The sequence below is a fragment of the Oreochromis niloticus genome, linkage group LG7 (assembly GCF_001858045.2).
Source record: "Oreochromis niloticus isolate F11D_XX linkage group LG7, O_niloticus_UMD_NMBU, whole genome shotgun sequence".
NCBI lineage: Eukaryota > Metazoa > Chordata > Actinopteri > Cichliformes > Cichlidae > Oreochromis > Oreochromis niloticus.
Genome location: NC_031972.2, coordinates 21206924 through 21221112, shown reverse-complemented (window position 1 = coordinate 21221112; position 14189 = coordinate 21206924). Strand labels below are relative to the sequence as shown.

Here is a 14189-nt window from a genome sequence, read left to right as displayed (position 1 = left end):
TGGATTACAGGAGACTACCAGAGGCAAATATTGCCAAAATGTCTTATGCGAAACCATTTTAGCCTAAAATGAAATAAGACCACAAGACAAGAAATAAAAAAAGCTCAGATTTGATCCTAATATTTGATCCCTTCATTCATCCGGTTGTGTAAGATTAATTTGAATTTCAAAGATTTGTGGGGAATGTGTTCTATATATCTTTGACACGGCGCATTTAAAGAGTAGAGGGAGCACTCTGTTTAGTAATACCATCAATGATAGTGTTATAACCAATGATTAAAATGCTTTTTTTCTGCTTAATGTGCTCATAAGGTGGCATTTAAAAAGCATAATCCTAAATTTAGCACTGCACGTAATTAATGCGGAAACTTAGAGATTCTGTCCCCCAAGCCTGTGTTTGTGCCAGCAACTAAAATCTGTTTTTTTGGAGCATATTTCAGGGTGACGGTTGTATATAGGACAGTTGTGGCGTGGATGGGTAGACTTTCCCTGCCAAAATGTGCTGTGCACTCACAAAAAGTTATGCAACTGAAAGAATTTGTCTTCCACGAGTTTTTGAGTCATGTAAAAACACAGTCATCAGAATGAAATCATATTTGGGTAACGCTCTTTTGCATGCTTGAAGAATATTTTTATCTCTTTAGTTGTTTCCTGCGGCTAAGCTATACCCAGCACCAAGCAAAAAAAAGAAAAGAAAAAAAGAACACAGCTTTGTTACTTTGATTTTTTTATCAGTCAGATAAGAGAGATTATATTTGCGAAAATGTGCAACCCTAGTGATCTTAATGTGAATTTGCCGGATACACTGGAGCTGCAAGACACGGGAACTGTCTGTGACTGTGAATAATACATCGTAGAGATTCAAACTATGACTCAGCAATGAGACATCTGTGCCAGCTTTTATATGTATATAGAAACACTAAAACAATAGGGCAAATGGGTGAGGATGCTTCGTATCAAAAAGTAATGAAAAGCAGCGTTCCTGTTTGATTCCATTTGTACAATACACTGATTAAAATAGATGAATACATTAAGAAATGAATGTTACCCCACCATTGTGAGAGGCCAAGTGGCAAACGTTGCGCTGCTTTTAACAGAATTTAAATAGTCTGGCAATATATATATATATATAAAAAGTGAAATCTTGGGTGCATGCATATAAAGATTAACCCAGAGAGCTCAGAATCTGCACACCAGCATTCAGATTAATCTTTAAAAGCGTTCAGATTTTAAACTATATAAGTGCTTTCTTTAAAAAAAATCCAATCTAACTTTTAGGGTGAGTGAACAAATTAATTCTAGAAATTTAAGAAACGTAATCACAGACTTATTCAAACAGTCTTTAAATAATGTATGTAAATGAAATATTGTTGTGGTGGAAAAAAAGCTTTAACGCGCGCAGCAGTGATCTAGGATGTGTTACACACTCCCTGGCAGTAGGGGGCAGCCTTGAGCTTCAAGCCACACGACTGCACTTGGAGGTAGAAGAAGAAAACGAAGCTCACACGTGTTTTCAACATGTCTGCGTGCTGTGTTTTTTGATGGGGTGTTTTGAAAACTTGATGCCATTTCGATAATTCAGAAATCTGTAGAGAAAAACAAATTTCCTGCCGCGGGCTGAAAGGACACTAAAGTGACGGGATGGCCCAGAGAAAGAAGAAGCTGACGAAGAAGAAGAGACACACAGCCAACAGAGAGCCGGAGACGGACTCTGACGGAGACTTTGAGCTGGCTGTTGAAATTAAAAACGATGATTCGGTAAGTTTTGAATCCTTAAAACCTTCTTACACATCCTCTCGAGTCTCTCAATCATCTGATCGGCGATCTGTGCGATTTCTAGCCTCGCTGTTTTGAGCCCGCACCTGTGTCAGCTACTCATGGTTTTGCTGAGCTAGTGGAAGGCAGAGGGGGTATAGCTCAGTGGTAAAGCATTTGACTGCAGATCAAGAGGTCTCCGGTTCAAATCCGGATGCCCCCTGAAAAAATTATTTAACAATTTCTTCTCATAGACTCTGAATTATTTGTTAGTACAATAACAAAAGCAGTTTGTTTCATTCCGCTCTAGTTTTAAACTAAACTAAACCCTGAAAGTAGAATGAAAAACTAGTCTCTAGAATAAGAAAAAGGTTAAATTAACTGTTGCCTTTAGAACTGCCCTAATTTCTCTCTATATTTTTGTCCATAATATTTGTCAGAGATGCTCGTGTGCATACATTAACTGTACCCAGTGGTTATTTGGGTACAATTTTACTGTTACCTTCAGGTCCAAGCCGTCTGGCCATTCTCCTCTGGCCTCTGGCATTAACAAGGCATTTTTACCAAGAGAACTGCCACTCACTGGATATTTCCTCGTTTTTTTGGATCATTGTCGGTAAACCCTAGAGATGGTTGTGTGGTAGATCAGCAGGTTTTGTAATACTCAGACCAGCCCGTCTGACACCAACAACCATATCACGTTCAGAGCCACTTAAATCATCTTTCTTCCCCTCTCTGATGCTTAATTTGACCATGACGACATTCTTAATGCATTAAGTTGCTGCAGTGAGATTGGCAGATGAACAGGTGTTTTATTTCATGACATCTTTTTACACTATATGAGGTCTTGTTAGCTGTAAATAACAAAGTGGCCACTGTGGATATTTAGTGTTTTGCTGCATCAGAGATGTAGGTCTCCCGCTCTTACATCACAGCAACAACCGTTTTGAGACCACCTCACTTCAGATTTTTATTAATTCATTCTCAGTATATGGAATATGGAAATCTTTCACTGTAAAACGTTTTGATCAGGTTTTTAGACGTCTTGAAGATTTCATCTTACTAAGAAGTGGTGCTCGTGTTTCTTTGTCTCACAGCCTGGGCGGAAACTGCCACGGTTCCCCGCAGCATCAGAGTGCTTGTCAGATGTGGAGCCAGACACCAGGGAGCTGGTCAGAGCTCAAAACAAGAAGAAAAAGAAATCTGGAGGGTTTCAGTCCATGGGTAGGTTTTCCACTATCTCCCTACTTGGATGTGTCCATTTGAGCTTAAACAAAGCCCGATGACCTGTCTGATATCTGATTTCAGGTCTCAGTTACCCTGTTTTTAAAGGCGTCATGAAGAAGGGTTACAAAATTCCTACTCCCATCCAAAGAAAGGTTTGTTTGTGCTGGTTCAAGGTTATGTAATCAAACATTTGTGTCATGTTACACTGTGATGTAAATATGTGAATTATTACATCCTTCTCTTCACCATTTTAGACTGTACCTGTAATTTTGGATGGAAAAGATGTTGTAGCCATGGCTCGGACTGGCAGTGGTAAGACTGCTGCCTTCCTGATTCCCATGTTTGAGAAGCTGAAGGCCCCTCAGGCCCAAACAGGAGCCAGGGCCCTCATTCTGACCCCCACCAGGGAGTTGGCCCTACAGACCATGAAGTTCACGAAAGAGGTGAGTGGAAATTACCGTTCATGTAGGTCTTGCAGGTGAAAAGTGTGAAATAAAGCCGTTAACTACATCTTTAGGCGTGTCATTAATGTACTACCTCTTTTCCTTTCTCTATTGGGGTCTCGCAGCTGGGAAAATTCACCGGTCTCAAGACTGCTTTGATCCTTGGTGGAGACAGGTGCGTGACTACTTAGCTGTCTTGTTACTTTGTTCTTCTTGTTGCTCTTTCATGTCGTCTGTTAATGTGAATACCTCTGCTGTTTTTCAGGATGGAAGATCAGTTTGCTGCTCTTCATGAAAACCCTGACATGTGAGTGCTTTTAATTATTTATTTATTTAATCCCCCACCAACCCCCCAACGTGGAGACCTAAGTTAATGAATATGTTAACAAAGACATGTAGAAGTTTCAAATTGATACCATAGTTGTGTCTACTGCAAATAGGTATCAAATCCCACTGACCTTGACCTTAAGGTTAGGATTCAGAGGTCAAGTTTTTTGAAAGTTATGTTTTAACTTAAGAAAAAGGGTAGATAGGATTTTATGGATTTTTATGCTGAAATGCTAAGCTGCATTCTCCCCCTTCAGAATCATCGGTACCCCTGGTCGTCTTATGCACGTTGTCATGGAGATGAACCTGAAGTTGCACAGTGTGGCGTATGTGGTGTTTGACGAGGCTGACAGGTGAGAAATTGCATTTTTCATGATTTTTTTGTTTTGTTTTTTATTTATTGTTCTAATTTTCCAAATTGAATTTTGGAATGTTTTCCTCAATCAGGTTGTTCGAAATGGGTTTTGCTGAGCAGCTTCAGGAGATCATCCGCAGACTTCCAGACACCAGACAGACTCTGCTGTTTTCTGCCACCCTGCCTAAACTGTTGGTGGAGTTTGCCAGAGCTGGTAAGATTAACTGTTTCATTTCTATTCTGTTAGGTTTAATTCAGTTGAGTCCAAGTCACAATATTGAAACTCTGTGTTGTAAGTAAACAGCCTAAATTATAGATAGAGATATAATATGCAGAGATATCTTCTGCATATTAGAGAAAATACATAAACTGTCTTCTAATATTTTCCCATGGCTGCTGTTTAACTGTCTTCTGGCCTTTCTCTCACCTTCATGCCCCACATCCCTCAGTTTTTGTTAATCATGAAACAAAGACAAAAGTTAGCATCTTTTTTTCTTGGGAAATGAAAGTTAGTAGAATCTAATGAAGAACTCTTGTTACCTTTTCACTACCAAAATTACATTCAAAGTCATATCCATTTAAGTCCCAGTCACTCAGATCTAGAGAACAGTTGGTGAACACCTGCCAACCACTGGTTGGTAGCACAAAATGTGTATTCCCTGACCAGTTGGTGGGTGCTAGAGGTTGCTGGTGTTTGCAGGGTCTAATCGGTTACATACAGTGGCTTGCAAAAGTATTCGGCCCCCTTGAACTTTCCCACATTTTGTCACATTACAGCCACAAACATGAATCAATTTTATTGGAATTCCAGGTGAAAGACCAATACAAAGTGGTGCACACGTGAGAAGTGGAACGAAAATCATACATGATTCCAAACATATTTTACAAATAAATAACTGAAAAGTGGGGTGTGCGTAATTATTCAGCCCCCTGAGTCAATACTTTGTAGAACCACCTTTTGCTGCAATTACAGCTGCCAGTCTTTTAGGGTATGTCTCTACCAGCTTTGCACATCTACAGACTGAAATTCTTGCTCATTCTTCTTTGCAAAACAGCTCCAGCTCAGTCAGATTAGATGGACAGCGTTTGTGAACAGCAGTTTTCAGATCTTGCCACAGATTCTCGATTGGATTTAGATCTGGACTTTGACTGGGCCATTCTAACACATGGATGTGTTTGTTTTAAACCATTCCATTGTTGCCCTGGCTTTATGTTTAGGGTCGTTGTCCTGCTGGAAGGTGAACCTCCGCCCCAGTCTCAAGTCTTTTGCAGACTCCAAGAGGTTTTCTTCCAAGATTGCCCTGTATTTGGCTCCATCCATCTTCCCATCAACTCTGACCAGCTTCCCTGTCCCTGCTGAAGAGAAGCACCCCCAGAGCATGATGCTGCCACCACCATATTTGACAGTGGGGATGGTGTGTTCAGAGTGATGTGCAGTGTTAGTTTTCCGCCACACATAGTGTTTTGCATTTTGGCCAAAAAGTTCCATTTTGGTCTCATCTGCCCAGAGCACCTTCTTCCACATGTTTGCTGTGTCCCCCACATGGCTTGTGGTAAACTGCAAACGGGACTTCTTATGGTTTTCTGTTAACAATGGCTTTCTTCTTGCCACTCTTCCATAAAGGCCAACTTTGTGCAGTGCACGACTAATAGTTGTCCTATGGACAGATTCCCCCACCTGAGCTGTAGATCTCTGCAGCTCGTCCAGAGTCACCATGGGCCTCTTGGCTCCATTTCTGATCAGCGCTCCCCTTGTTCGGCCTGTGAGTTTAGGTGGACGGCCTTGTCTTGGTAGGTTTACAGTTGTGCCATACTCCTTCCATTTCTGAATGATCACTTGAACAGTGCTCCGTGGGATGTTCGAGGCTTGGGAAATTCTTTTGTAGCCTAAGCCTGCTTTAAAGATAGATACAATACACAAACTTCTACAGTTGTTACCTGGATCCTCACTGGAGAGGGACATGTGACCAGAGACCATAGAGAGTGAATGACATTCTTTGACTTCAGGGGATTATGGGAAATAACTGCTGACGACGAGAAGTGGGCGTAACCTGAGAAACTTTCCTCAACTTCCTGTTAAACGATTGAGGCAACTACCAATAAGAGTGAAGAATACTTTTAGTTGACATAAACCTTTTTGTTTTTACTTTTTATTTTTTTTAACCTGGCAACAGCCAGAGCCTCCAGCCAGAGCCTCCAGCAGACAAACATTTGGGGAATATATTTTGCCTAGAAACCAGAGGCTTCCAGGTGGTTGATAACTGGTCTCTAAGCCTGTGTGACGGGGCCTGTCATAGCTTCACTCTAAATTTTACCCTGGTTACCTACACTGGAATTCATTGGGTCTATGAACCACCAGTGGGACATGCCCTGCACAACCCCTCTCCTAAGGAAAGCATATAGAAAAGCTCCTTTTGGCTGCTCCTTTGTTATATGGGGTCACCACAGTGGGTAGCTCTGCATGTTTGATTTGAGTTTTATGCCGAGGCATTTAAAGAAAGCCTGTAAAATATATAAGTATTGTTAAACGTGTGTGTGTAGAAAATTTTGTTTTTATGTGGGAAAAAACACCTGAAATTTATCAGGTAAATATAATTAAAACCAGTATAGTTTACTTGCTTTATCCCAAGTATATGTTCCAGTCTGTTTTATGAAATGTTTTGTATAACTGAAGATCAATTTTTTCTTTACACATTGGGTTCATCTAAAAAATTAACCCTCCACGGTGTAGTTTCTCAAAGTTTTTCTGGCTTATTTTCTCATCATAAAGCATATTCATTCAACTTAGCTTCCATATTTTTTAGCATTTAAAGGCAAATAATCCTAATTATATTCACACCGGTGTATACAAACTTTTTTCCCAGGCCTGACAGAACCTGTACTGATTCGTTTGGATGTGGATTCTAAGCTCAGTGATCAGATCAAGGTAAAAAGGCAGAACTTGCTTTTGTTTTATTTACCTTTTGTTTAATCTGAGAAATTAGATGGAAGGTTTTGATACATTTTTAACAACCTCGGTACACGATTATTGCATCTACTCTACTTGCTAACTTATGCTAATTCAGCTTCTGTGTCAGTGTCTTGGTCTTTCTTGGTGCTCTGTCTTCAGACACTTGCTATTCAAACCTTTTGTATTCTTCTCCCAGAAATGTTGAATGATTTAAATGTAAAGCCCAAAGCAAAAGTCCTTACAGTCACCTGGATGTTTCCATGGCTTTGAGCATGTTTTCATTTCTTCTAACTTCCATCAGCTGTCATTCTTCCACCTGCGTGTGGATGACAAGCCGGCTCTGCTGCTCCACCTCCTGAGGAACGTAGTGAAGCCTCAGGAACAGACAGTGGTCTTTGCTGCCACCAAACACCATGTGGAGTACCTAAAGGAGGTAAGATAACAGTGTAGCATAGATTTGTGAAAATGTTAAATATTGTTTAAAAAACTAGAGCTTTAGTTGACTTCTTATTTTTTTCTGATGTCCAGCTGCTGTCGTCAGAAGGTTTAGAGTGTGCCTACATCTACAGTGCCCTTGATCAGACTGCCAGGAAGATCAACATTGGGAAATTTGTGCACCGGAAAGCCATGGTGCTTCTGGTGACTGATGTTGCTGCTCGTGGTATAGACATCCCCCTGCTGGATAATGTCATCAATTACAACTTCCCCTCCAAGGCCAAACTCTTCTTGCACAGAGTTGGTGAGCAGCTGTATGCAGAATGAACAAAGTGATTCAGACTGTTGAATTTGAAATGATTAGGCCAGCATTACGAGTATTTTTTCCCCTGTCTTTTCCATCAGGGCGTGTGGGACGAGCGGGCCGAAGTGGCACAGCCTATAGTCTGATTTGTCCTGATGAAATGCCTTATGTCTATGACCTCCACCTCTTCCTAGGGCGACCAGTTCAGTTTGCTTCGCCTGAACACACACAAGGTAGACTCTACTGCATGCCTGTCAGATGAACAGTTTAACTGATGTGCTACACATTTGAGGTTGCTAATAAACTTTATTTAGTGCTCTTTTTATCTGTCACTGTATTGAAATGTCTGCATTTCTTTTCGTACTCCAGATTCAGAAGGTGTGTTTGGTCGAGTCCCTCAGAGGATCTTGGATGATGAAAGTGCTCATCTGATCACGTCTCACGAAAACTCGCTGGACCTGCAAAATCTGCTCCGTGTCTCAGAGAACGCCTACAAGCAGTACCTCAAGTCGCGGCCAAACCCCTCGCCGGAGTCCATCAGACGGGTTAAAAACATAGATCTGTCCAGCATGGGTGTCCATCCAGTACTCGGTAAGTTCAAAGGAGGATAAATTATAACAAGAAGAGAGAAATTATGAAAATAATCAAAAGGAATAGTGAGGAACTGATGGCAGTTAAGTAAGAGAATTTGATTTAATTGGTTTCAGGGTGTGGTCTGGAAAAAATGGAACTGGAGTGCCTTCAAATAGTCGATGCCATCAAGAGCTACAAATCCAAAGCGGTGAGTTTGATGCAGACACGTCACAGCGCTGCATTTTCTGGTAAAATGTGTTCTAATAAGCAAAGAAACATATAATTCTCTCCTGAAATAGACCATCTTCGAAATCAACTCCAGTAGTAAGACACCAGCCAGTGAGGTGATGCGGGCCAAACGCTCTAAAGACACTCGGCTAGTGGACAAATTCAGCAAGCAGAGAGAGGACCGAGCTGCAGAAAGCAGGCTGCAGCAGCCAATCAACCCCACCACTACTGCTGACTGTGACATCACAGAAAAGGAGGAGAGTGATCTAAATGTAAGCATGGGTGAAGTATTGCTTCTTTCTTTCCTCCCTGCATCGTTGTAGTTTCAGGTTCAGATCAGTTTCATAAAGGATTAAGCACACACATTGAACTCCAGGAAATCATAAATCAAAATATGGATATTACGTGTCCACAGATTCATGGTGACGTAACTGCTCCTTTGCTTTGTTTTGTGATTGTAGAAATGGTTTACATGAGCTTTTAGCTGAGATTCAGAGGTTTCTGCAGCACTTATATTTCTGACCTCTTGTTATAACCGATTAAATGCGATCTCCTCCCTTTTGCCCCCATTTTTGATGGTGTGGGTGCAAATGATCAGGCATGACGTTCTCATAATAAATGAGATAAGATACTGCAAATAATTATTTCTGCATTTGTGATTGAAATGAATTGAAAATGTGTATGCAATGATACAGTTTTAAAGATTTGGCCTAAATAATTTCTCGAGTGAATGAGCCTAAACATGATGACCTAATCAGTGACACCGTGTCACCTGTGACACACACACACACACACACACACACACACACACACACACACACACACACACACACACACACACACGTATGACTTTGGCGGTTTGAGCTGAAACAATTTCAGTGTTTCAAACCATGTTCCAGGGTTTTTCCTTCACCATTTATGAGGTTTCAAGAAGAAAATAAGCGACAGATATGAATGTTTTTGAAAAATTCTGTAAAGATTAGACAAAAATACTCAAAAGATAAATTCAATTGGTTTATTATAAACAAGTAAGTCAAAAAAGTTAAACAAGTAAATAATGAAACAAGGTAAAACGAAGTAAGAACAAAAATGTTAAAGAAGTAAACAATGAAACAAGGTAAAACGAAGTAAGAACAAAAGTGTTAAACAAGTAACTAATGAAACAAGGTAAAACGAAGTAAGAACAAAAATGTTAAACAAGTAACTAATGAAACAAGGTAAAACGAAGTAAGAACAAAAGTGTTAAACAAGTAACTAATGAAACAAGGTAAAATGAAGTAAGAACAAAAAATGTTAAACAAGTAACTAATGAAACAAGGTAAAACGAAGTAAGAACAAAAAATGTTAAACAAGTAACTAATGAAACAAGGTAAAAGAGAGAAAACCCCAACAATCCCCTCTGAGCAAGCACTAGGCGACAGTGGGGAGGAAAAACTGCCTTTAAACGGGCAGAAACCTCCGGCAGAACCAGGCTCAGGAGGGGACAGTCAACTGCCGGGACTGGTTGGGGGAAGGACAGAGGTGGAGCAAGACGAGGCTACATCAGGTGAAGCAGCAGAGTCCCTCCTCCAGGGCAAGCGGAAGCATTTTTTCTTTTTTTTCATGGACTTTTCCACAAGCGCCTTTTTCTCCAAGATGAGGGTTCTTAGCTGATCGATTGTTTCTGCGTTTTGCTTGTCAAGTTTCTTGCATGTTTGCTCCACCTCTTCTAATGCTGCTTGTTTTTCTTCAAGCTTTTCTTTGAGTTCTTTGGATGTTGCCTCCTGCATTAGCTTGTCCTTGTGCATGTCTGCATTTCTCTCTTGTACTTCTTTGTACATGTCTTCTAACTCCTCATTTCTTCTGTGGATGTCTTGGAGAGAACGCTGCAGGTCGTCATGTATTTTGTCTTGGTGTTGCTTTTGCGCCTGCATTTCAGTGTGTTTGCGCTTCAAGTTGTTGTATTCCAACAATATCCCCTTAGTGAGCTCGGAGTTGTTTCTCGCCATGTGATCAATCCTTTTCTGCATCTGTGAGCATCTTTTGTCCAGTTTTTCCTTTTCCCCTTCTAGTTCACTTGTTTTGTTCTTCAGTTCATTACAAAACTGTTGCAGTTTTAGATTTTTACCCTCAAAGTCTTTGACAATACGTTTCTCTTCTTTCAATGTTTCTTGCTGTTGCACTTTCTCTTGAAGAAGGACTTTATTTTGGCTCACTGTTTCATCCAACTTTTCTTTCAGCATTCTGTATTTTTCCTCCGTGACTTTGAGTTTGTGCTGCAAGTCTATTTGCTTTGTCTCCTGTTCTTCCTTCTGTTGGAGGATTTCTTTATTTTTTTTCACAGCTTCATCGAACTTGGTTTGGAGCAGCTGATTCATTTGGTCCATATATTGGAGATCCCATTCTGTCTTCTCAACAGTAGCTTTGCTGTCTTGAAGCTGGTTGGACATCTCCTTTAGTTCCGCCGTCTTCTGCTTGTTTTCTTTAATCAAGAAGACGATCTGCTCTCGGGCTTGTCCAAACCTGATTCCCCAGCCCTCATTAATAATTTCTATGTCGGGCTGGCGTTGTTGTCTTTCCTCCAGGTTTTTATTTTGCGCTTCCATCTGTCTACACTTCTCCTCCAGTTGAAGTTTCTCTTCTTCAACTTTTTGAATTTATTCTGGAGGTGGTAGTTTTCCTTCCTACTGTCATGTAATGCCCTTTGGATGGATAAGAGGTCATTTGGGGAAATTGGCCGGCCACGCCAGGAAGGAGAAGCGGCGTATTCATTTTGTTTTGGCTGGTGTCTTGTTGGATACATGTTGAAGGTTGTACACGACGACTCTGAAAAGCTTTCCAAAACTTTCTGTGGTGAACGTTTGAAGGCTGCACACACAAATGCTGCGAAGAAACGAACTAAGAATAGCTGTGTCTCACCCCTATTTGTGGAAAAAACTTCAAAGGATTAAAGGTTCTTAAGGCGACCTTGTGACATCATCACTCCGTGAGCCAATGAGATTGTCATGTGAAATTTTGGAATGGGGATATTTTTTTTAAACTGTTTTCAAATTTAACTTAATATTTGACTGTTTCTTAAATGACCTGTTTAGCTGATTAAGAAATTAATTGCCACGAACATACCTAATGTTATATAACAGACAACAGAAAAACAGACATTTTTCTGTTTTATTTAAATTTTTTTTAATTATCCTACTTTTTATAAGAGGGAACATTATTTAAAGAATATGTATTTAATTAATAAACTCTCTATTCATCTAAAGGGTATAACAAAAAAGGTGAGCTTCCTGCTCGAAAATGAAATGACCAAAATAAATGGAGTATTTCTCTGCAATTACAAACTTTGTGTAAACAATCTTGGTTTCAAAATAAAGCTAACCCTTGTGAGATGTCATCAGAGGTGTAAATATTACTGCAGATGTTACTATGTCAAAGTCTCACAATTGTCTTATGTTTATTTATATAGGCAAGACCTACTTTTCACTTTTTTGCTTTGCTTTATGTTCTTAAGTGTATTAGTTCGCCAGCAGCATGAACATGTACTAGTGTCAATAATAATAGTACGGTGGATTAGAAACCTGCTCACAAGTTGAATAAACACCCAGGATTGTTTCATCATTTTCATTCAAAACCAACATTTGAGTCAAAAAAAGAAAGTTGTTTGTGCTGTCTGATGGAGATGAAGCAAAATAAAATGCAGTTTTGATGTAGCTGATGTTGTATACAAACTAGAAGAGGAAGATAGTAGGATCTCTGTATCATGTTTTGTCACTTTGTACCATGTAATTCTTTCCATTTCCACCAGGGGGTGTTTTCAGAGGTGGTAGGTGGTAAAAGAAGAGGTCAGCAGGAAGATGGTGAAGAACGACCAAAGACCAAGAAAAAAAGGCAGTCAGGCAAAGATGAAGAGTATTATATCCCTTACAGACCTAAAGACTTTGACTCTGAGAGAGGGTGAGGCATTAAACTGTTGCATCTGTTTCTTCACTAAAAAATGTGAATGGCTTTGTGTTTTATGCCGTTTTGTCCTGTGTTACGCGTCGACAGGTTGAGTCTCGGTGGAGAGGGCAGTGCTTTTGAACAGCAGGCCTCTTCAGCTGTCCTTGATCTCATGGGAGATGAAGGCGATCGCCTTAACCAGCAGAAAAAAATGATGAAATGGTACAAATTTCCCTATGGTTTGACTCAATATCCATAAAATGGTCATTTAAAACTACAATTTAAAGTCTTTTTTCCCCCCTTTGTTTTATTAGGGACCGTAAGAAGAAGCGTTTTGTGAGAGAAACGGGAAAAGAAGACCAGAAGAAGAAGATCAAAACAGACAGCGGTCAGGTTATCAGTAACAAGAAGAACAGGAAGAACTTGTATCCTTCCAACAAAAAGCTTCTCTGTGTGCTGCTCTTAATGACCCTCTTCTCTACTCCTATGTCAATGTTAAGCTGTACTGTGAAGATGTTGTATCACTTGACAACATGTCAGTTATGAGGAGTGGAAGAAAAAATACAAGATTGATGATACAGGATCTGGATCAGACGGAGAAACAGGCGGAGGAGGCAGGAAGCCAGCAAGAGGTAGGACGGCATCAAAATGAATAGCACAAACACGTCTGCCTGTTAAATATAGACCATCAGCCACCATGTTTTAACTCAAGTCTAAAAGTAAATACTTAACGTCACTCTTCCAGCCTTGCAAGCTATAACCTCCAACCTTTTTGTTGTGTCGTGCCTCTCCCAGGTCGTGGCCGTGGCCGACGAGGTCCAAACGTACAGAGCTCCGGTGACCACAAAGCACGCTCGGAGCTGAAAACAAAGGATCAGATCATGAAGCAGCGCAAGAAAAAGCAGAAGCACCAGTTCCTGCAGGGCGGGGGATGAGCAAGCTCCGCTCCAAGAACAAAAAGTGGCTCGGAGAAGTGAAAAAGTCAGGTTTTGGAAGGGGTGGCCATAAGAAAGGCAAGCTGAGGAAGAAACTGTGAGGAGGACAGAGGGTTGATGGTGTGGAGGACATCACGAGGAAGTAAGCGTCAGAATCACCTGAGAACATCACCAAAGATTTTCCTGGCGCTTTGTGTGACTGTAGATTAAGGAGACAATGATTTGTGCATCTTTACGCTGCAGAAATGCACGTCACTTCTTCCTTGATGGCCTGCTGAACTCTGCGTTTGCCACAGAGTTATGTTTAATTATGATCCACTAATCTGGATTTACTACTTGTAAGCATGTTGGCAGTCTAATAAAAGTGTTTTGGAGTACTGAAATATGTCTTATCAAACTGGGAAAATACAGATATTTGGTGCTTAATTTCAAGATTCAAAATTTCAAACTGTTTTTTGTCATGTGTCCAAAGAACAAAAAGGCATTTCTCTGTGCAATGAAATTCTTTCTTTGCTGTCCACACACAGATGCTGATTAATATGTACAATAGAAATACAACATATAAAATACAAATAGTACAAATAAATAAATGAAGACAAAAAGAAGACAAATATTGAAGTGTGAAACAGAGATGTGTGTAAAAGAGTAATGAGCTTAATATGCAGGATGACCTGATGTGCAAAAGTTATTATTACTGTTCAAAAATAGGTCAGCTGTCCATGAGCCTGATAGCAGTGGG

The 14189-nt window shown here is 40.3% G+C and overlaps 1 protein-coding gene and 1 non-coding gene across 2 annotated transcripts; both read left to right on the top strand.

Moving 5' to 3' along the window:
• The first annotated feature begins 1453 nt into the window (after positions 1-1453).
• On the top strand, positions 1454-13833 carry LOC100701488 (DEAD (Asp-Glu-Ala-Asp) box polypeptide 54). The gene is made up of 20 exons (XM_019361078.2): positions 1454-1758; positions 2853-2979; positions 3064-3134; positions 3237-3425; positions 3551-3600; positions 3691-3732; positions 4010-4105; positions 4200-4321; positions 6972-7033; positions 7359-7490; positions 7586-7796; positions 7898-8029; positions 8166-8387; positions 8504-8577; positions 8669-8869; positions 12382-12530; positions 12624-12737; positions 12830-12940; positions 13056-13147; positions 13311-13833. Exons 1-20 carry the CDS (start codon positions 1642-1644, stop codon positions 13448-13450), a joined length of 2454 nt encoding a protein of 817 aa, XP_019216623.1. The 5' UTR covers positions 1454-1641; the 3' UTR covers positions 13451-13833.
• On the top strand, positions 1907-1978 carry trnac-gca (transfer RNA cysteine (anticodon GCA)). The gene has a single exon. It is a non-coding gene; the product is annotated as a tRNA-Cys (tRNA).
• Positions 13834-14189: the final 356 nt, after the last annotated feature.

Coding starts and splice junctions, on each gene's coding strand:
- LOC100701488 (XM_019361078.2), top strand. CDS start 1,642: ATGGCCCAGAGAAAGAAGAAGCTGACGAAGAAGAAGAGACACACAGCC. Junction 3,601..3,690: donor TTGATCCTTGGTGGAGACAG/GTGCGTGACTAC, acceptor GCTGTTTTTCAG/GATGGAAGATCAGTTTGCTG. Junction 8,388..8,503: donor GGGTGTCCATCCAGTACTCG/GTAAGTTCAAAG, acceptor AATTGGTTTCAG/GGTGTGGTCTGGAAAAAATG.